General features: G+C 43.0%; 1 protein-coding gene and 1 pseudogene across 1 annotated transcript in view; both read left to right on the top strand.

The window, feature by feature from the left end:
- The window catches only part of LOC126095015 (acetylcholinesterase-like), a 123,276-nt gene that overhangs the window by 40,484 nt on the left and 60,727 nt on the right, over positions 1–22,065 (top strand). The window contains exons 3-4 of the mRNA XM_049909674.1: positions 5,214–5,493; positions 13,747–13,932. Of these exons, the coding sequence (XP_049765631.1) occupies positions 5,214–5,493; positions 13,747–13,932 (466 nt within the window). The remainder of the gene's footprint in view (positions 1–5,213; positions 5,494–13,746; positions 13,933–22,065) is intronic.
- On the top strand, positions 10,985–11,102 carry LOC126095853 (5S ribosomal RNA; annotated as a pseudogene).

Here is a 22,065-nt window from a genome sequence, read left to right as displayed (position 1 = left end):
GAGACTATGTAGAGAAATGAAATTACTTGCAATGTGTTTCTGCAATAAAAAATTCATTTTAAAGAATGCCTTTACTTGTTTATTTGCTCTCATGGTTGGCCTTATAGAGAGGAAAACAATGTCAGTCTTTGTGAGTTCATGTACGTGCGTTAGTCATAAAGATTTGCACTGTGGAGTCACATTAATGTGACCACCGCCTATGTTAGAAGTGAACATGCAATGACCACTCACAGGCCGCAAGTGGCAGTTCTAGCAGTGGAGCGTATTTAAAGTGCGTCAAGGGGACGCGCGAAACAGTGCAGTCGTTGTCATGATGTGGAAACCGAGCGATTTATTTGACGTTGAAATGGGCAGGAATATTGATTTTTGGGCAAATTGCAACTGTCGAGCAACTAACCGTCCAGATGAACCAACCACTCCTCAACGCCCGTCTAGAGAACGTTGCTGCCTATGGGCCTCCGCAGCAGACACCTGTTACATGCACCCATGCTGACTACTGTTCATCAGCGACAAATGCTGGAAATTGCACACCAGTACCGCATCTGGATGTCCACGGTGGGGCAACAGGTGGCTTTTTCAGATGAACCACTTTTTATGATCCATCCTTGGCATGTATTGCGCGAAACGTCTGTAAGAAGACACCCTGTATGCTTTATGGGCTGAGGAATATGTTAGTGGCGTTCCCTGGGTGATCTCACATGTGGCCGTGCATTGTCATGCAACAGCAAAACATCGTGCTTTTGACGATGTGGTCGAACACGACTCAGTCGAGCTAGAAAGTTTCTTCAGTGTCGTCACATATGCATCAGAATTTATGGTGGTTCCACTTCGCATGATGTCCACAAGCAAGAGTCTTTCGGAATCGAAAAACATAGTAGCCATAACTTTTCCAGCAGAAGGTGTGGTTTTTAATTTTTTTTTTTTTTGTGGGGTGAAGTTGCGTGATGCCACTCCATTGATTGCCTCTTCGTCTCTGGTGAAAAATGATGGAGCCATGTTTCATCACCTGTCAGAATTCTTCCAAGAAATTCATCTCCACCATTCTCGTACTGTTCCAAAAGCTCGCTGCATACCGTTTTTCTTGTTTCTTTGTGAGCCACTGTCAGCATCCTGGGAACCCACCTGGCACAGACCTTTTTTAACGCCAACACTTTCAGTATTCTGCAAACACTTCCTTCCCCTATCCAAAAATAGTGTGACAGTTGGTTCACTGTGATGCCTCTGTCAGCAGTCACCAATTCGTTAAATCTCTGCTCATTGTCTGGAGTGTGTGCAGTACGAGGTGTGCCCCTGCGAGGACAATCCTCAATATTGCCGTGCCCGCTTTCATCACGTAACCTGCTTGCCCACCGACTAACTGTACTGCGATCGACAGCAGCATCTCCATACACCTTTTTTAACCTTTTGTGGATGTTTCCACCGTCTCGCTTTCACAGCACAGGAATTCTATGACAGCACATTGCTTCTGACGAACGTAGAGTGTAGCAGCCACCTTGAAGATATGCTGTGACAGCGCCACTCACGGGAACAGGTTGAACTAAATTTGAAAACAAGCGGCAAGGATGTATCTACACACTGTAAAACTTTCACACATGCAGAATGGAAATTGTATTTTTACAAAAATAGTGTGCATTTCTCTTGGAGTGACCCTCGTACTACAAAATATTTTCTTGCGATGCCTCCTCAAACTTATTTGCTTGGATTGTTAAAACAAGGTCGTCTCCGCATATGAAGCTTTTGCACATCTTAGGCCATGGTTGGTCGCTGGTGTATACATTACGGAATACAAGAAAGGAAGGACGATTAAGGTTTAACGTCCCGGCGACACTGGACGCATCAGAGACGAAGCAGAAGCTCGTTGTGTTGCAAGGATGGGGAAGGAAATAGGCCGCACCCTTGCAAATGAATCATCCCAGAATTTGCCTACGGCGATTTAGGGAATTCACAAAAAACTTAAATCTGATGGCTGAATGCGGCTGCCGGATGCGGATTCGACCCATCGTCCTCTTGAATGCGAGTTCAATGAGTTAACTACTGCGCCATCTCGCTCGATTAAAGAGTACAGGACACAAAAATGTCCCTTGGTTCCTCCAACGATTTCGTATTCTTTGAAACTCAACAAAGGACCTTTTATTGTGCAATAAAGTGTCAGTTATATTTGTGAAGCCATAATAATTTCACAATGTAGGTCCTCTGGAGCATTATACAATACTGAATTACATCATAGACTGAAGATAGCGTAATAAAAAGAGCTCCGATGGTGTCACCTGTTTGAAGTCCGTCCTCTATGGAATGGGCTAAATTGGGCTGTGCAATTTGTTCTAGATGTGAAACCTACCTGTCCCGTCTTAATGGATTACGAAACACAGATAGTTCAAAAGAAACCCTTCAGATACCTTATACAGAAGACGGCAAATATGATATTGATGCATAAGTTCGTAGCGTTTTTGTTTTGCATGTTGATATTCCGGTTACTAAGAGTTTATTTATCGCTTGTCATTTTAATATGTAGTACATTGCTGCTATTTGAGTTTATATATGTCATTTTGTCATTTGGAGATAGTGAGTGGAGCTCTGGACGCTAGAAAATGGAGTGACAAGTGGAGAAATCGGAACATTTGCGACATATTCTTCTGTTTGAGTTCAATAAAGGGGTGCGAGAAGCGGAAGCAGCCAGAAACACTTGCGCCATGTATAGGAATACTGCCATTGGACAGAGGATGGCAAGAAAATGGTTTCTCGTCTTAAGGAGGATCGTTTTGACACTAGTGACTCGGTGTTTGATGAAGATCGTTTAAACGTATTTATCCACAATGTTGCACGTCATTGTACTCGAGAACTGGAAAATGTGACGACTTGTGACCATTTCACCATTGTGCGACGTTTGCATGCAATGGCGAAGGTTAGAAAATCGGGTGTGTGGGTACCGCAAGCTCTAAGCCAAAATCACATAAATCAGCGGGTGGCTATATGTGCATCTCTGCTTGCTAGTCATTAGCTGGCTCGTGAAAAACACCGAACATTCCTATCCTGTAAATGGTCTCATGAAGCTGATGTAAGTATAAGAAAGTAATTGGCAGAGCCCAAATAAAAGAGCAACTTCCCATACAAAGGCCTGCCCGTATACACAAAAGATATCGTTATGCATCTGGTGGAACAGCGACTGTGTTATGCACCACGAATTGCTTCTCCGAGGTGTAACCAGCACTGCTGACATTTATCGTCAGCAACTGAGCCGTCTTCAGGCGGAATCCAAGAACAACGATCAGGAATACTGAGTGAAGTGAAGCTACTCAGGATAACGCCCGCCCGCATTCTGGTAGAGTGAAAAAAAAAGATACAAAGGAGTTGTGTTGGGATGTCATTGAGCACACACCTCATTCACTTAATTTTGTGACCTCAGATTTTAACCTTTTCTGCAGTCTATAGAACAACTTTCACGGAACATCCTTTCCGGATGAAAATGCGCTTCGAATATGGCTAAGCGAGTTCTTCGCCTCATAATCACATGGTTTCTACAATCGCGAATCGGAAAGTAACACCAGCATTGACAAGCTGTTGTAAATAGTGAAGGAAACTACAGAATAATACACTACTCGCCATTAAAATTGCTACACCACGAAGATGACGTGCTACAGACTCGAAATTTAGCCGACAGAAAGAAGCTGCTATGATATGCAAATGATTAGCTTTTCAGAGCATTCACACAAGGCTGGCGCCGGTGGCGACACCTACAACGTGCTGACATCAGGAAAGTTTCCAACCGATTTCTCATACACAAACAGCAGTTGACCGGCGTTGCCTGGTGAAACGTTGTTGTGACGCCTCGTGTAAGGAGGAGAAATGCGTACCATCACGTTTCCGACTTTGATAAAGGTCGGATTGTAGCCTATCGCAATTGCGGTTTATCGTATCGGGACATTGCTGCTCGCGTTGGTAGAGTTCCAATGACTGTTAGCAGCATATGGAATCGGTGGGTTCAGGAGGGTAATACGGAACGCCGTGCTGGATCCCAACGGCCTCGTATCACTAGCAATCGAGATGACAGGCATATTATCCGCATGGCTGTAACGGATCGTGCAGTCACATCTTGATCCCTGAGTCAACAGATGGGGACGTTTGCAAGACAACAACCATCTGCACGAACAGTTCGACGACGTTTACAGCAGCATGGACTATCAGCTCGGAGACCATGGCTGCGGTTACCCTTGACGCTGCATCACAGACAGGAGCGCCTGCGATGGTGTACTCAACGACGAACCTTGGTGCACGAATGGCAAAACGTCATTTTTTCGGATGAATCCATGTTCTGTTTACAGCAGCGTGATGGTCGCATCCGTGATTGGCGACATCGCGGTGAACGCACATTGGAAGCGTGTATTCGTCATTGCCATACTGGCGTATCACCCGGCGTGTTGGTATGGGGTGCCATCGGTTACACGTCTTGGTCACCTCTTGTTCGCATTGACGGCTCTTTGAACAGTAGACGTTACATTTCAGATGTGTTACGACCCGTGGCTCTACCCTTCATTCGATCCCTGCGAAACTCTACATTTCAACAGAATAATACACGATTGCATGTTGCAGGTCCTGTACGGGCCTTTCTGGATACAGAAAATGTTCGACTGCTGCCCTGGGCAGCACATTCTCCAGATCTCTCACCAATTGAAGACGTCTGGTCAATGGTGGCCGAACAACTGGCTCGTCACAATACGCCAGTCACTACTCTTGATGAACTGTGGTATCGTGCTGAAGATGCATGGGCAGTTGTACCTGTACACGCCATCCAAGCTCCGTTTGACTCAATACCCAGGAGTATCAAGGCCGTTATTACAGCCAGAGGTGGTTGTTCTGGGTACTGATTTCTTAGGATCTATGCACCCAAATTGCGTGAAAATGTAATCACATGTCAGTTCTAGTATTATATATTTGTCCATGAATACCCGTTTATCATCTGTATTTCTTCTTGGTGTAGCAATTTTAATGGCCAGTAGAGTATTCACGACTAAAGTCTCTGTTATCTATATCCGTTGTGTTTATTGAAAATATGCAAAAACGCTACGAACTTATGCACACTTCGGTTTACTCCATATTTTTTTGAGATGGCAATTAAAACCTTACGACTATTCCTCACATCTTGAATAATCCAACGAACGCAGCCTCGTTCCCTGTGATCCAGAGAGAGTGTGACTGACGAGGCGTCTCTGGTGCAGAGGTCTCGACCACCAGCCAGCTGGGAAGGCGTCCGCAGGGTGCAGCGCGACCTCCCGGTGTGCCTGCAGGCGGGCGCCGGCTCCGAGGACTGCCTCTACCTGAACGTGTTCGTGCCCCACGAGGCGGCCACCAACGCCAGCGAGCCGCTGCCCGTGCTCGTCTGGATCCCAGGGGGCGGCTTCGAAGCAGGCAGCGGCACTCAGTTCGACTACGGCCCGGACTTCTTCTTAGAGCACGGCATCATCGTGGTCACCATCAACTACCGGCTCGGCGCGTTCGGTGAGTCACTTCTGCAGACTTTCCTTTGCGTCCGCGTCGGCTGAGCTGTTGTCGAAAGGAGGCGACTAGTGTGGCGATGCATAGTACAGAGGGGCAGTGCACCACGTGACACACCCGCAACTAGCTTCGTTCTGCCGCGTCTGTCTGTAGCGTGCGGCTCAGGATGCACGTAGAAAATGTTGCGTTTATTTTCGTATGAGGTACCAAATAGCTGCTGCTGAGATGAGAAACACCGATAGTGCTCAGAGCCATTTGAACCATTTGAAAGAAACGTAGACGAATGTGCGTAAGAGAAATTTTGATCCGACCACTTCTCTCCGTTTTTCGTTTGTTTGTTTTGCACGTAATTAGAACCGCATATCGTACGATGTTACTCTATTGAGTATTTTATCTCCTCACACAATATAAATTGCATTTTATGTGTAATACTACTTGGTTGACTGCGTAACTTCTGCGCTTTTATGTAACCAAAGCAATTACTTTTGATGCAAGTACAGTTTACTTGGGCATACATAAAAATATGTATGTAATTATTGTCGTTGTGTTGTACTCAGTAGAATATTCTTCTTTTTGATCAAAGGTTAGACTTCCTTGTTACTATCGATAAGCGCGAAAGTTGTGTATGCCTAACAGAAACCTGTTTTATATAAGCTCGATGAAGCGCTGAAGTGTTTGATATACAGGGTGTAAATTTTAAGTTGACAAACCAGAATAACTCGAAAAATAAGCTTCACACGAAAAAATGTGTAGAATCCAATGTTGATCATTTTCGAGGGGGACATCTGCTGGTGCTAAAATTAGCGCGCCACCCCAGCCCCCTAGGAGTGGGGCGGAAGGCAATTTTAAAATTTCAAACGGGAACCCCCATTTTTTATTGCAGAATCAGATACTACAAAATAAATTACGTACATTTTGTCTTAAACATTTGTTTTGATTCTTGGTAGCTGGTTCTGTAATTCAAGAAAATCCATGTTCTCATTTTTGTGTGGAAAATGGTTACGGATAAATAAAAAATACTTATTTGCTTCGTAAATTTTGATTCGCTAAAACTAAAACTCTCCATCTCTCCCCTAGGGTGGGGTTTGAGAGAGAGGAATTAGAGTTTTACAAATGTTGACCCAGTCCGAATCTGCGGAAAAAATTCAAATTCGGGTCAACATTTGTAAAAATCTAATTCCTCTCTCTCAAACCCCACCATATAGGGAGAGTATTAGTTTTAGCGAATGAAAATTTACGAAGTAAATAAGTATTTTTTATTTATCCGTAACCATTTTCCACACAAAAATGAGAACATGGATTTTCTTGAATTACAGAACCAGCTACCAAGAATCAAAACAAATGTTTAAGACAAAATGTACGTAATTTATTTTGTAGTATCTGATTCTGCAATAAAAAATGGGGGTTCCCGTTTGAAATTTTAAAGTTGCCTCCTGCCCCACTCCCAGGGGGCTGGGGTGGCGGGCTAACCAGTAGAGGGGAGTGATGACCTCAGAAGTTAAGTCCCATAGTGCTCAGAGCCATAAACAGTAGATGTCCGCCTCGAAAATAATCAACTTTGGATTCTATACATTTTTTCGTGTGCTGCTTATTTTTCAGGTTATTCTGTTACACCCTGAATGTATATTTTGCCTTTTTTTATTTTATTAATTTTACTCCTTTTTTTAAGGAAATTGCGTTTTCTACCGCTATATGACAATAACTGTCAGGAGGATAACTTTGCAGTAGAAAAATATTCTTTAGGTTATGCAGCCCTGCATATATCCTCACTCGCCGCTCTCGGTTTTTAGGGGAACGTAGTAAGAGACAGATAGCATTCGCAAACGGAGCGATCGAAATGAAGTAGCGCACAATAGGTATGCAACATTACTATGGGTAGGTGCTGCGGTTACGATCTTAACGGACCAAAGCTACTAGGAAAACTACCATATTCTACGCTTACTTACGACACTCTATGGTAGTTTCACATCTCTACTAAGGACGCAACGACGAATGAAGTACAAGAGCGATGCATCCCACCAAATAGTGTCTTTCCAGTAGTTACAGACATAGCCAAAAACTAATGGAACAAGACATGGGAGACCGAAGATCTGCATTAGGGCATCAGGTACAAACAAGTCCATCCTCATCTACTGAAGGCCCAGTGGTATGTTAAATAGCGAGCATCTAGCATAGGTAATGAGACACAGTTTGGGAGGATCACTGCCAGGTTGAAGCTCGACCACAGCTGGTACTGACACCACCTTTCTAGACTACTCCTCGTACCATCATCATATTGCAACTCTGCGGAGCTGCAGGAAATTACATTTCCTTCAGCTGCCCTCGATACAGAACGGAATCCGGATGGTAGGTAATGGATACATCAGGCGCTTACTTCTCATACGCTAATACTATTTCTTCCTAACAATTTAGGCTTTTATAAATTAGTAATAGGCATTTCAGTTGAAGAGGAATGAATTGACATCTCCAAAAGCGGCAATCACAGAAATCGAAAAGAAAAGCATGGGTACAAAGAAGGTAACTGCGAAGAAACTATGGGTAACAGGAGAAAAATTTCAGTTAATTGATGAGAGAAGGAAGCAAAAAAATGTTCAGGAAAATTCAGGAATACAGAAATAAAAGTCGCTTAGGAATAAAATAAATAGAAAGTGCAAGGAAGCTAAGACGAAATGGCTGCATGAAAAATGGGAATAAATCGAAAAACAAATGATTATCGGAAGGACTGACTAATCATACAGAAAAGTCGAAATAACCTTCAGTGTACGTGAAAGCAAGGGTGGTAACTTTAAGAGTACAATGCGAATTCAACTGTTAACTGCTGAGGAGAGAGCGGATAGGTGAAAAGAGTACGCTGAAGGCCTGTATGAGGGGGAAGACTTGTTTGATGACGTGACGGAAAAAGATATATATTAGGCTATCCAGTAATAGAATCATAATTTAAAAGATCTTATGAAGACTTAAGGTCGAATAAGACAGAAGGATAGACAAGATTCCATCAGAATTTCTAAAATCATTGCTGGGAGTGGTAACAATTATCGACATAGGTGTGTGGAATGTATGAATCTGGCGGTATACCATTTGACTTACGGAAAAACATATTCCACACAATTTCAATGGTTTCAAGGGCCGACAAGTGCGAGAAATATCGCACAATCAGCTTAGCAGCTCACGCATCCAAGTTGTTGGCAAGAATGATGTACAGAAGCATGGAAAAGAAAACTGAAGATGTGTTAGATAACGGTCGGTTTGGCTTTGGGAAAGGTAACGGCAGCAGAGAGGCAATTCTGAGTGTGGGGCTGATAACGGAAGAATGTCTAAATAAAAATCAAGACACGTTCATAGGATTTGTCGACCTTGAAAAAGAGGAATCAAATCGCGCAAGATGTTCGAAATTCTGCGAAAAACTGGAGTAAGCAATAGGGGGAGACGGTAATATATAATAACTACGTGAGCCAAGAGTGAACAATGAGAGCGGAAGACCAAACACGAAGTGCTCGGATTAAAAAGGCTGTATACTATTTTTACAGTAAAGGAGTAATGACGGAAATAAAAGAATGTTCAAGAGTGGTATTAAACTACAGGGTGAAAGAATATCAGTGGTAAGATTCTCTTACGACAATTGTCAGTGGAAATGAAGAAGACTTACAGGATCTGCTGAATGGAATTAACAGTCTAATGAGCGCAGAATATGGATTGAGGTTAAATCGAAGGAAGACGAAAGTAATGAGAAGTAGCAGAAATGAGAACAGCGAGAAATTTACAATCAGGATTGGTGATCACGAAGTAGATCAAATTAACGAAATCTGCTACCTGGGCATCAAAATAACCCATGACGGACGGAGCATGGAGGACATAAAAAAGGAAACTAGCATTGGTAAAGAGGGCATTCTTGGCCAATAGAAGTCTACGGACGTCAAACACAGGCATTAATCTGAGGAAGAGATTTCTGAGAATGTGCGTTTGGAGCACAGCATTGCATGCTAGTGAAACATGGACTGTGGGAAAACCGGAACAGAAGAAAATCGAAGCATTTGAGGTGTGAACCTACAGAAAAATGTTGAAAATTAGGTGGACTGATAAGGAATGAGGAGGTCCTCTGGAGAATCGGTGGGGAAAGGAATGTGTGGAAAACAGTGATAAGAGGAAGGGACAGGATCGTAGAACAAAAAAAAAAAAAAATAAAATGGTTCAAATGACTCTGAGCACTATGGAACTTAACAGCTGTGGTCATCAGTCCCCTAGAACTTAGAACTACTTAAACCTAACTAACCTAAGGACATCACACACATCCATGCCCGAGGCAGGATTCGAATCTGCGACCGTAGCAGTCGCGCAGTTCCGAAATGAGCGCCTAGAACCGCTCGGCCACCACGGCCGGCGATAAAATTTGTTAAGACATCAGGGAGTAACTTCCGTGGTATTAGAGGGTAGAAACTGTAGAGGAAAACAGAGATTGGAATACATCCAGCAAGTAATTGAGGGCGTAGGTTGCAAGTGCTTCACTGAGGTGAAAAAGTTGGCACAGGAGAGAAATTCCTGGTGGGCCGCATCAAACCAGTTAGAAGACTGATGACTCAAAAAATAAAGAAGTACCGATGGATCTGGTTTTAAAAGTGTAAATTAAACTGTAGCTGTTAAGTGTGGGCACGAGTCGTGTATAAGCGTGTGGTGTGCTGGTGTTTTTGTGTGTTTGAAATCTGACTGTTACCGTAAGGGGCCGAAGTATTTCTGCCTGTATTATTATGCTTGAACTGTCCATGACATTGTATTTTCGGTTTCTATACCATTCACCAAGGACCTGCAGCTTTTTATCTTTTAAGACACTGTGTGTTTGGACTATCTGTTTGCATGCAACCGAAATCCAATAAATAAGTAAAAAGAAACTTAACCATATCACATCTTCTTAACTTCCTACCTTTTTACTAACTCTTTACTGGTAATGTACACCTCATAACCAATAAATTATGTCAGAGCTCACTTTTATCATTGGAAAAATCTTACTGTTTCAAATCTTGTTCTGGGATCTCTATCTTAACATTATATAAGCAGTCTAAAACCTTCCACGTTTCCTGGCCTCTTCCACGTATATAGCCATCTTTCATGATTCTTTAACCAAGTGACAGCGATGATTACATTATCCTCTGTTCAAAGCTCCTTCCTGTGCTGCCACGAGGGATAGCCGCGCGGTCTAGGCGTCTTGCCACAATTCTCGCGGTTCCCCCCCGTCAGAGGTTCGACTCCTCCCGTGGGCATGGGTGTGTGTGTTGTCCTTATCGTAAGTTAGATTAAGTAGTGTGTAAACCTACTAGGGACCGATGACCTGAACAGTTTGGTCCCATAGGAACCTATCACCACCAGCTTCCTGCCCTTCCTGTTCCATTTCTTTGCCATCAATCCACTACTATTTCTCCAGTCTACTATTTTTCCTTCTCTTCCTCTTGCTACTATTAAATTCTAGTCCCAATTAAATTTTATTCTCCCTTAATAATATGAGGGCAACGGCCTTGCCGCAGTGGATACACCAGTTCCCGTCAGATCACCGAAGTTAAGCGCTGTCGGGCGTGGCCGACACTTGAATGGGTGACCTTCCGGGCCACCATGCGCTGTTGCCATTTTTTGGGGTGCATTCAGCCTCGTGATGCCAACTGAGGAGCTACTCGACCGAATAGTAGCGGCCGTGGTCTAAGAAAATCATCGTAACGGCCGGGAGAGCGGTGTGCTGACCACAGGCCCCTCCTATCCGTATCCTCATCTGAGGATGACGCGGCGGTCGGATGGTCCCGATGGGCCACTTGTAGCCTGATGACGGAGTGCTTTAATAATATGAGTAATTTCTTTTATAACATCACACATTCTTTCAATCTTTTCTATGGGACTAACACTGGATGAGTTAGTGGGTCAGTCGAATTGCAATAGTGCTGAGTGTTCCATAAATTGGAAGCATAAGCGCGAAACCTACTTAACACGGTTGTCGTCATACCGGAAGATGGAGAGCCCCGAGCATTCACATAATGAAGACGCAGAAGAAAGGACAGCACTTGGTCATCGAAAAAGTTGGAATAAACATTCTGATTATTGAATTTCATGGTAAGCTGAATGAGTAAACTCAAGCCATGGTCAGCAAAAACACTCCCAAAAAACTGGCTGGCTTGAACTACATTTTCTACACACTCTGGTAAAATGTCTCATCAGTCTGTCGGTGCACTCGACGCCCCACAACATTTGAAAAGGAGCAAAGTCGCTACTTGTTAAAAAAAAAAAAAAAAAAAAATTAAACCTAACCAACCTAAGGACATCACACACATCCATACCTGAGGCAGGATTCGAACCTGCGACTGTAGCGGTCACGCGGTTCCAGACTGAAGTGCCTAGGACCGCTCGGCCACACTGGCCGGCCGCCACTTCTTAGCCCACATTACATGCCTCCACTCAGCTGATTTTGAGTTTCTCCATTGTTGAGTACTGGAGTTTTTCGAGGTATTTCAGTCCAGATGTGGATTGCATGCAGTTTCCTTCACGATGTCCACCTGTAAACTTCAGTACCTGAGCTTCCTTCAATTTTGAGAGCATAAAAGATTACCAGCCAGTTTACATTATCTAAAGCTTTCTGCATGTCAATGAAAGTGGATAGCATTTCTTCACTTATATGTAATGTCTTCTCGGTGATTACTCAAGGACATAGAATAAATGTTTTTCCTCTGTTTCTCCTGTACCCAGTATGAATAGGTGGTGTGACACTTTAAATTCGATAATTACGTTTGTTTCAAAGAGTCAGAAATAAGGAGAGAAACAATAAGGAAAATTTGTAACTGACGAGGACTCGCCCCTTTCTTCTTTGCACATTAGACTGCAATTTGTGTTAAACCAGTAATAAGTAATCTTTTTATGTAGGAGTCGATCTACTTGCTAATCAAATGTAAATACTCTGAAACTGTAACCCAGTATTGGACAGTCCACTTCGAAACAAGAACAAGCTGAAAAACTTTATTTACTGTGTGGTCTTGAGAACGTCCAAACACGATAGCGCTACTGTGCCACATCTCCAAGTCGACTGACCTTACTACTGTGATTCCATACAGTCAACTGACACATGTGCACCACTGCACTGTCATCACCGCTTTGTGCCAGTTCTGACAAAAGTAATGAGACCGACAACACTGCGAGCGATTTGGCAACGCTGTGTTGTTCTACTTGTGTAGACTGGTGTGTTCGCTCCTTCCAGATGCTCACTCGGAATTTCAACTCCATGCAGCCATTACGTGATTTTTCAGAGTACCATCAGTCAAGTTGTGTTATTGTTGTATGTACGAAAATGGAACAGCAGAATTTAGAGCAACATTATGCAATCAAATTTTCTGTTAAACTTGGGAAATTCGCGAGTGCGACCTTTGAAAAGTTGAATAAGGCTTATGGGAACATTCTTCATCCAAGACCAAAAGTTTTTCGCTGTCACAAATAATTTTTGGAAGGCAGAGAATACGTTGAAGATGAAACTCGTTTAGGGAGACCTTCAACTTCAAAAACAGACGAACATGTGCGTGCTCTTGTGAGATTGGACAAACATTTATCGATAAGGATTACAGGACAGCCGGCCGCTGCGGCCGAGCGGTTCTAGGTGCTTCAGTCCGGAACTGCACTGCTGCTATGGTCGCAGGTTCGAATCCTGCCTTGGGCATTGATGTGTGTGATGTCCTTAGGTTAGTTAGGTTTAAGTAGTTCTAAGTCTAGGGGCTGATGACCTCAGATGTTAAGTCCCATAGTGCTTAGAGCCATTTGATTATAGGAGACCTGTTAAGCTTAAATACCTTCATTGTAAATCAGATTTTGACTGAAGATTTGCAGATGCAAAAGGTTTGTGCCAAAATGGTGCCAAAGAACCTAAGAATTGAGCAGAACCACAATTGAAGAAACGTGTGTGACTATCTTCTTGAGAGGATTGCCAATGGCCACGAATGGTTCAGTTGTGTGTTCCCAGGTGATGTATCCTGGATCACTGAGTATCATCCTGAGACAAAGTGGTAAAGTGAGGAGTAGTGGCATTTTGAGACATCTCCTCGACAGCAAAAAGCTTGAATGAGCTAAAAAAAGACCAAAACAATGCTGATTTTGTCTGGTGCGCTAAAATATCCCTTTCGTCTATGTCTGTATGACTGATTTTCCGAGACGTTGAGTTTATACTGGTACAGTCCAACATCTTTCAAGAAAAGGAAGTTCCCTTCAGTTTTATGTAAAAAGTTTGTCGCCATATGCCAACAGGTTTCCTGAGCTTGGAGGATGAGGTGATACCAGGCAACGCAGGCCTCAAGGACCAGCAGATGGCGCTGCAGTGGGTGCAGCGCAACGTTGCGGCCTTTGGTGGCGACCCCGCCAAGGTCACCATTGGGGGCCAGAGCGCCGGCGGTTGCTCCGCCTCGCACCACTTCACCTCACCGCAGTCTGCGGGTATGCCTGCTCCCGTTGCCTCACAAACTTTGAAAGCGCACTGCTTTTAGTTAATCACGGTCTATGTTGATTAGGATGCTCAGCAAGCTGCATAAGACTACTAGTCCTTCCTCTGCGAGTCAAACTTCAGATTCTTGGGTGCTTACGGTTACACTAGCCATTTCCTTGTCCAGTGAAATGGTTTCCAGCTTATCTGTTTACAGAGGGTGTATTTCTTCAAGGTGGCTAGTTGTGCGAAAATTAAGATAGAAACTTTGATTAAATCAGAACTTACCAATAGGAATATTGGCATGCATTACTGGCATAAGGTTGCCTGGGAGTGGAAGGACTGGGAAAAATAAGGATTGAACATTATTGATATTAAGATTTTTACTAGTGCTCCTCAGAATAAATAATTTTATCAATTAGGTCAACAGGACCTTGACATACTAAGACAAACCCAATAATTACATAAAAATTTAAGAACAACTGCTGATAATCGACCAACAATGTTAGCAAATATTTCAGTGAGACCAAATAACAAAACGGTTGTAATGTTAAATGAAATAATTGCTCTCAACTCTCCAAAAGCCATTCATGGGAATATGATGTATGAAAGTTTAAATTTACAACAAATGTTATGCTCTTTCCAAAAGTATGCAAATTGTGTGTGTCACTAGTTACTATTGTTGAAATATTTACAGAAAAAAATCAATAAGAGAAGCAAGATAATATTTCATCAAATGAAGTTACATAACAAGCTCTTTAAAGGTTCTAAGCATACAATCTTCAAAACAAGTAGGCCAATAAGATCTTTAGAACGCATTTGACCAAAATAGAACAAATAATTCAAATTTTCCTAAAAAGGATTTCATTGAAAGGAAACAAAAATAAAGGTGCTTGATATGAAGCCACCATGCTTCGGACAATGTGGTGCGGATGAATGGATCAGAAATTACTTAGGGCAGGCCCGATACGCTGCTCCCCACAATCCTTTTGTAAGCCACCAGTGAGAACAAACCTCAAGCAAAAACGTACAATGATAGGCTGATGAACAGAGAACCAATATTTAAGCAAAACGAGTAAAAAACGTCAGTTACCAGATTACACGCTGGCAGCGTAGACAAAACAGCTGTGAAAAGTTACTGAAAGATAATAGGGCAATTGGACAAGGCTGCTACGCCCACTTACACCTGATAGTAAAGAAGTTGAGCGGCCAACCGAGATTCAGCTTCAAATCACGCCACGAGGTGGAAACGGTAAATACTTAACAGCCGCGGGACAGAAAACATAGGTGGATGGAGGACCGAACGATTGGCTGGTGAACCTCAACTACCTAAACACAAGCTTGGCTTGGAAGTTGGAAGTACGATGTAACCCACCAAAACACATGCAACAAGATTTGCCCCTATATATATATATATATATATATATATATATATATATATATATATATATATATATATATATATATATATATATATATATATATATATATAGAGGGTGGTCCATTGATAGTGACTGGGCCAAATATCTCACGAAATACGACGAGAAAACTACAAAGAACGAAACTCGTCTGGCTTAAAGGGGGAAACCAGATGGCGCTATGGTTAGCCCGCTAGATGGCGCTGCCATAGGTCAAACAAATATCAACTGCGTTTTTTAAAATAGGAACCCGCATTTTTTTCTTACATATTCGTGTAGTACGTAAAGATATATGAATGTTTTAGTTGGAGCACTTTTTTCGCTTTGTGATTTTTAATTTTAAAAACCTACCTGTTACCAACTGTTCGTCACAAAGCGAAAAAGTGGTCCAACTAAAACATTCATATTTCTTTGCGTACTACAGGAATATGTAATAAAAAATGGGGGTTACTATTTAAAAAAAACGCAGTTGATATCCGTTTGACCTATGGCAGCGCCACCTAGCGGGCCAACCATAGCGCCATCTGGTTTCCCCATTCAAGCTAGACAAGTTTCATTTTTTGTAGTTTTTTCGTTTGACGCTTATTTCGTGAGATATTTGGCCCGGTCACGATCAATGGACCACCCTGTATATTGGAAGCCCTTACGAATAACGCATTGAACAGAAAAGAAATTTACAAAACCCCAATATTGTAAAATACACAATCAAATCACAGCTCTATGGCAAGTACCAAACAGAAGCTATTATGTTCTGATACGAGTGACACGCTCCTCAATTATCCTGACCAGACCCAGGAACAGGGAACAACCGGAGGCTGAACTGAGTTCGATATAGAAGAAGCAGGGCACCAAAATGTGCAGGAAGCGAAAAGCCACAATTATCACATCTCTCACTGGGGCGGAAGATCAGTCTTTACGAATGCCTTGTGGTCTCGACACCGAAGAAACGAACTAAATGTAGCTCACCGAGCATGCAAAGCCGCTGTGCGACGACAAACAGTGGAAAAACTTGGAGCCTCCACGAGACTTGTGGATGACGACGACCCACCGCTCGCCTCCAGACCCGGTCGGCCAAAGGAATAATGTGTCCACTACCGTTTCCGGTGCACGTCTCTCGTGTCCGGAAGATGCACGGCCAGGTCAACTTGCAAGTCACACGGGCTGTAGAACAAACAGCTGGGCCGTTGCCCTGCATACTTGCGCTGTCCGTGTTGGTTCACTGACTGCCTCTCCTGGGAAACGGCCTCCATGACATTTGCGGCAAACGTGCCACGTCCCCCTTCACGCCAAAGATTCTGTTCTAGGAGACGTGGCGCGAGTTGTCGATCGTGCAACGGTTAAAATACAAAGATGCATGCTTATATAACGTTGAGGTAGTTTTTAGATTACGTTTAGTATCAGAGTGAAACGGTGAGGATGCGGGGATCTGGGAGTGGTAAGCTGCCAAGCCTACACTCAGCAAAATGAAGTTTCACAATTTATTTCACACTAATAATTTCATACAAGGCACACACTGGTAACCTGAGCACACTCGGTTATAAACACTCACAAGGTAAATGCTGAGTTGTTTAAAATAACTAACAACTAAATCAGACGCCCTAAATATCAGAATATCTTTTCTTAAAAGAATCTCTGTGCCTCAGAGTTCAATTAATTCAGAACTAGTAGCTGACAAAATTCCGATTAGAAGTGTTATGTTGCAGTCAACAACTTAATTACAGCACCAGAACAGCAAACCAATATCTGACGAAAGAAGTTAACAGACTCACCCCTGAAAAACTTCGTCCAGAAGTTGATGTAAGAGTTATTTACATTCACCACAGGTCTAAACAGACCTTTCGCACATTTAGACAGGTGTAAAGAAACGATTAGGTTTTAGAAAAATCACAATTACAAGGCATGCCATAACATCTTAAAACAGTTACTTGTAATTTAAGCGAAGGTACCTGAGTTGCACCTTATCCACAAATCAATAGCATAAATCAATTCATTATATCAGTGTTCCTGTAACTCCATAGATCACAGGGCCCCTTTATCCCAGTCGCGCACATTTAAACAGGATATCAGGTGGTACTTAAGGAACCGTAACTGGGGAATTGTCTCTCAGATGATGCCATTAAATAAATTCAACCCCTGAGATAATCCATGTCGAGAAAAGATACCATAATAAAAAAGGAACTTCACCTCAATCCACGGCCACTTCAACCAGTTCAAAAGAAAGAGAAGTTTGCGGTAAGATCTCACCCATGGCTGCAATATCTACAGATTAAATTAAATTGCAGAAATGCACAAGTTACTGTTGGCGTTCTCTTTATAAAAGGAACACAATTTAAAATATTGAACCACAATACTTCGCGCCTGATTTCTAAACATCGAACACAGAATCACTTTTCGTCTACAAGTAAATGTTGGGACTATCAAGATTTACGCTCGCGAGTAATACAGGGTGACAATTATAGAACTATATGAAATCAAAAAGTTATAGATCCTTAACGGTTTAGGTTAGGACGTTCAAACTGCACGGTTGGCCGCGGGACGTGATGGGAATTAGTATGGACATTATGGGTTGGTTTAGCGACGAAGTCTACTTTCATTTGGATGGGTTCGTCAATGAGCAAAATTGGCGCATTTGGAGGACTGAGAATCCGCATTTCGCGATCGAGAAGTCTCTTCACCTTCAAAGGATGACTGTGTGATGTGCAATATCCAGTCACGGAATAATCGGTGCAATATTCCTTGACTCTCGCACAGTGAGTGAAGGTTTTGGAAGATGATTTCATTCTCATTATCCAAAGTGACCGTTGCAATGGTTTATGCAAGACGGAGCACGACCCCTCGAAGCAGGTGAGGGTTTGATGTCTGGTGAAGTACTTTGGCGACCGCATTCTGGCTCACCCCAGAGCCAGAACGCGGTCTAGCATGGGCCTCGATTGGCCACCTAATTCTCCGGATCTGAATACATGCGGCTCACTTTTGTGGGGCTATATTAAAGACAAGGTGTGCAGCAACAACCCAAAAGCCACTTCTGAGCCCGAAACAGCCATTCAGGAGGTAATCGACAGCATCGATGTTCCGACACTTCATCTGGTCATGCAGAATTTCGCTATTCTCCTGCGCCACATAATCGCCAGTGATGACAGGCATATCGAACATGATATAACCTAAATCCGAATATCTGTAGTGACATTTACATGTTTAAGAAAGTGTGTTCACGCAGTAGTTTGTAACTAATTTACGTTTTTTTCCCCCTGTATCTTCCGTCGCTTTGGCGCAAGTAACAATGGAAGGCCACGACGTTCGGATGACATATTTACTTCAAACTTTGTACACCTTTAATAGTCCATTAGGACAACACAATGTGCAAGTAGTAAGACATACTAGTTAGGCCATTTCGAGAAAATCACAAGAGAAGTTGACAACAGACTGGCGGCGGTTATGTCCTTAGCGTCCAAACTCAGTAGTGGGTGGATCGCTGGATTGAGTCCCGCTCATCTAATAATTTATATTATTTTCAACACTATTCGTATTATTTCGTACATATTAGATTTGAAAGGTAGCGTGATGAAAACTCATGTATATTTGCACGAACTGTTATTGAAATTCCAGTGTTATTCCTTGTTTACTAAATTTTATAGTTACTAGAAATATGATACGACTTGTGTTTCTACAGGCAAGCTGATACCATTATCCAGCGCCTTCAGTCTTGTACATATTTGATCCACAACGAACGAGAAACTGCCTCTTTTGAATAAATGATTATGAATCGAACCTATAGCTGCCGACCGCTGTTGCTGATATACCTCAGTGGGTATAGCCACCGAGGACACAGATGGATAGCGCGACTTCAGGGACTTATCCCTCGCACGCTTCTCGTGAAACCCACATTCCCAAATGTCCGCAATCTACATTCGTAATGTTCGTAATAGATATTTGCCCATCCACTCATTACTCGCGCCAGCTAAGGTGACGATTCCCGTAAGTGTTCGGAAAACCTGTGCTCATTCACACAGACGAAGATCAATGGCCGGGTAGCCTTTAACTGTATATGAAGAAAGTAACTGTTGCCTAAAGAACAGATACCATGATGACCTTGCAGATTCTCTAGAATAAATGATTATGAATCAAAACCCGCAGCTGCCGACAAATGGATAGAGCGTCTGCCATGTAAGTAGGAGATCCCGGGTTCGCGTCACACATTTTCAGCTGTCCCCATTGAGGTATATCAACAACACCTATCGGCAGCTGAGGGTTTCGATTCATAATCATTTATTCTAGAAAAGCTGCACGGTCATCTATGGTATCTGTTCTTTCGGTAACAGTTACTGTCTTCATATATAGTTAAAGGCTACCCAGCCAATGACCTTCGTCTGTGCGAATGCGCACAGGTTGCCCGAACTCTTACGGGAATCGTCACCTTAGTTGGCGCGAGTAATGAGTGGATGGGTAAATATCTATTACGAACATTACGAATGTAGATTGTGGACAGTTGGGAATGTGGGTCTTACGAGAAGCGTGCAAGGGATACGTCCCTGAAGTCGCTGTATTCATCTGTGTCCTCGGTGGCTCAGATGTATGCCGGCACGGTAGGTCAGCGTGTTCGGTCAGAGGGTTAGCTGCCCTCTATAATAATAATAAAGAAACTGAGTGAATGAATCAATAACTAACTTCAACGGGCGTCAGAGGACGTCCGCCACGAACATCAGCAACGAACTATAACGAACAAATTGAGAGTAAAAAAAAATAAATAAAGATGGATAGAGCTTCTTCCCTGTAAGCAAGAGATCCCGGGTTCGAGTCCCTGTCGGGGCACACATTTTCAGCTGTCCCCATTAAGGTATATCAACAACACCTGTCGGCAGCTGAGGGGTGGTTCGATTCATAATCATTTATTCCAGAAAAGCTGCACGTTCATCTATGGTATCTGTTCTTTCGGCAACAGTTACTCTTCTTTTGAAGATGCTATGAAAATACATTCAGTCGTACTTCGACAAATTAAGACATCAGTATTTACGAAAATTTCTCGTTACGCATGGTTTGCATCCAAACAAAGAAAAATTTTTCAAAATGTCTGCGAGCTTTGTTTTTCCTGGAGCCACATTTGGTCTATGCTTACATAGTTTGGAAGGAATGGCGATTGTCCCTTAGGAAGCAGTCAAGAGAGCTTTCGAGACCTTAACTTTTCCCGGCGAATTGAATGTCCAAATAACTTACGGGTTTGCTGCCGGTTGACGTCGTCGAACACCGCCGATATTTCCACAGGAGCACACCCTGCCATTCTCAAGGCATAAATGCAAGGAAGAAGAAATGTGCAAGGAAATTTAATACCTCGGTTCACAGAGGAGAAACAAGGAAGACAGCACACACAGAACAAGTGGCAACACAAACAAAGATAACCAACATCAGAAATATCTATAGTTAGTTGCTATTAATCAACAGGTGAGGTAGCACTAATTCTGTCCCTCTGTATTTTGATGAGGGACAGAGCCGGATTCCAAGCAGCATTTAAGCAAAATCCACCATCTCTGTTAATAAGGTTGCTTGATAGTTTGATTTCAACAGCTTCCTTAATAACACTATCCCAATAGCTGGACGTGCAAGCCAGAATCTCCGTGTTGTTGTATTGCATTGGATGATCGGCGTCAAGGCAATGTTCTGCAATAGCGGATTTGCTCGGCTGTTGTAAGTGTGTGTGACGCTTATATTCAATACACCGGTCTTCCACAGACCTGATTGTCTGACCAATATGTGACGTGCCACAACTACAAGGAATACGATGGACCCCAGCCTTACGCAAACCAAGATAATCTTTTACGGACGCCAACAGGGCCTTAATCTTAGAAGGTGATCGAAAAACACGTTTCACATCATATTTCCGCAAAATACGGGCAATCCTGCTGGAAATGCTTCCTGCGTAAGGTAAAAAGGCCGTAGACTTAGGTGCCACTGCGTTGCTATCGTCACTCACCCGTTGCACAGAAGGCTGATGGCGCAACGCACGTTTGATCTGCCTCTCACTATAACCATTCTGACGAAAGGTGACTTCGAGATGTGATAGCTCAGCTGCCAAACTTTCAGGGTCTGAGATAACGTGGGCCCTGTGAACCAAGGTGCGAAGTACTCCTTCACGCTCAGCTGGATGGTGACAACTATCAGCTGGCAGATACAAGTCAGTGTGAGTAGGCTTCCTATATACAGAATGTCCCAACGTACAATCAGTCTTCCTTCTGACCAACACATCAAGGAAGGGAAGGCATCCATTCTTTTCCACCTTCATAGTGAACTGAATATTCGGGTGGATTGAATTCAGATGCTCCAAAAACCGGTTTAAATTCTCGCTACCATGAGGCCAAACAACAAACGTATCGTCTACATATCTGAAAAAAACAGGCAGGTTTCAAGGTCGCTGACTCCAATGCACGTTCCTCAAAGTCCTCCATAAACAAATTGGCCACAATAGGTGACAACGGGCTTCCCATTGCAACTCCATCAGTCTGTTCGTAGTGCTGACCATTGAATAAAGATTAAGTGGAAGTCAGCACATGTGGAAACAAATTTGTTATCAGACTCTGATATTTTAGTCAGTTTTGATGTGGTTTCTCTTTTCACTCGCGTTCCTCTCTCTGTTTCGTTGCAGCTAGTTGAGGTTAAGTTTGGTGTCGAGATAACAAATTTGCTTCGACATGTGCTGACTTCCGATGTGGGTTGCAGGGATAATTTGGACTATGTCTT

Source organism: Schistocerca cancellata, chromosome 8 (genome assembly GCF_023864275.1).
Source record: "Schistocerca cancellata isolate TAMUIC-IGC-003103 chromosome 8, iqSchCanc2.1, whole genome shotgun sequence".
In the NCBI taxonomy this organism is placed as follows: Eukaryota; Metazoa; Arthropoda; class Insecta; order Orthoptera; family Acrididae; genus Schistocerca; species Schistocerca cancellata.
The sequence above is the reverse complement of the archived record's forward strand: the minus strand, read 5'-3'. Positions and strand labels throughout refer to the sequence as shown.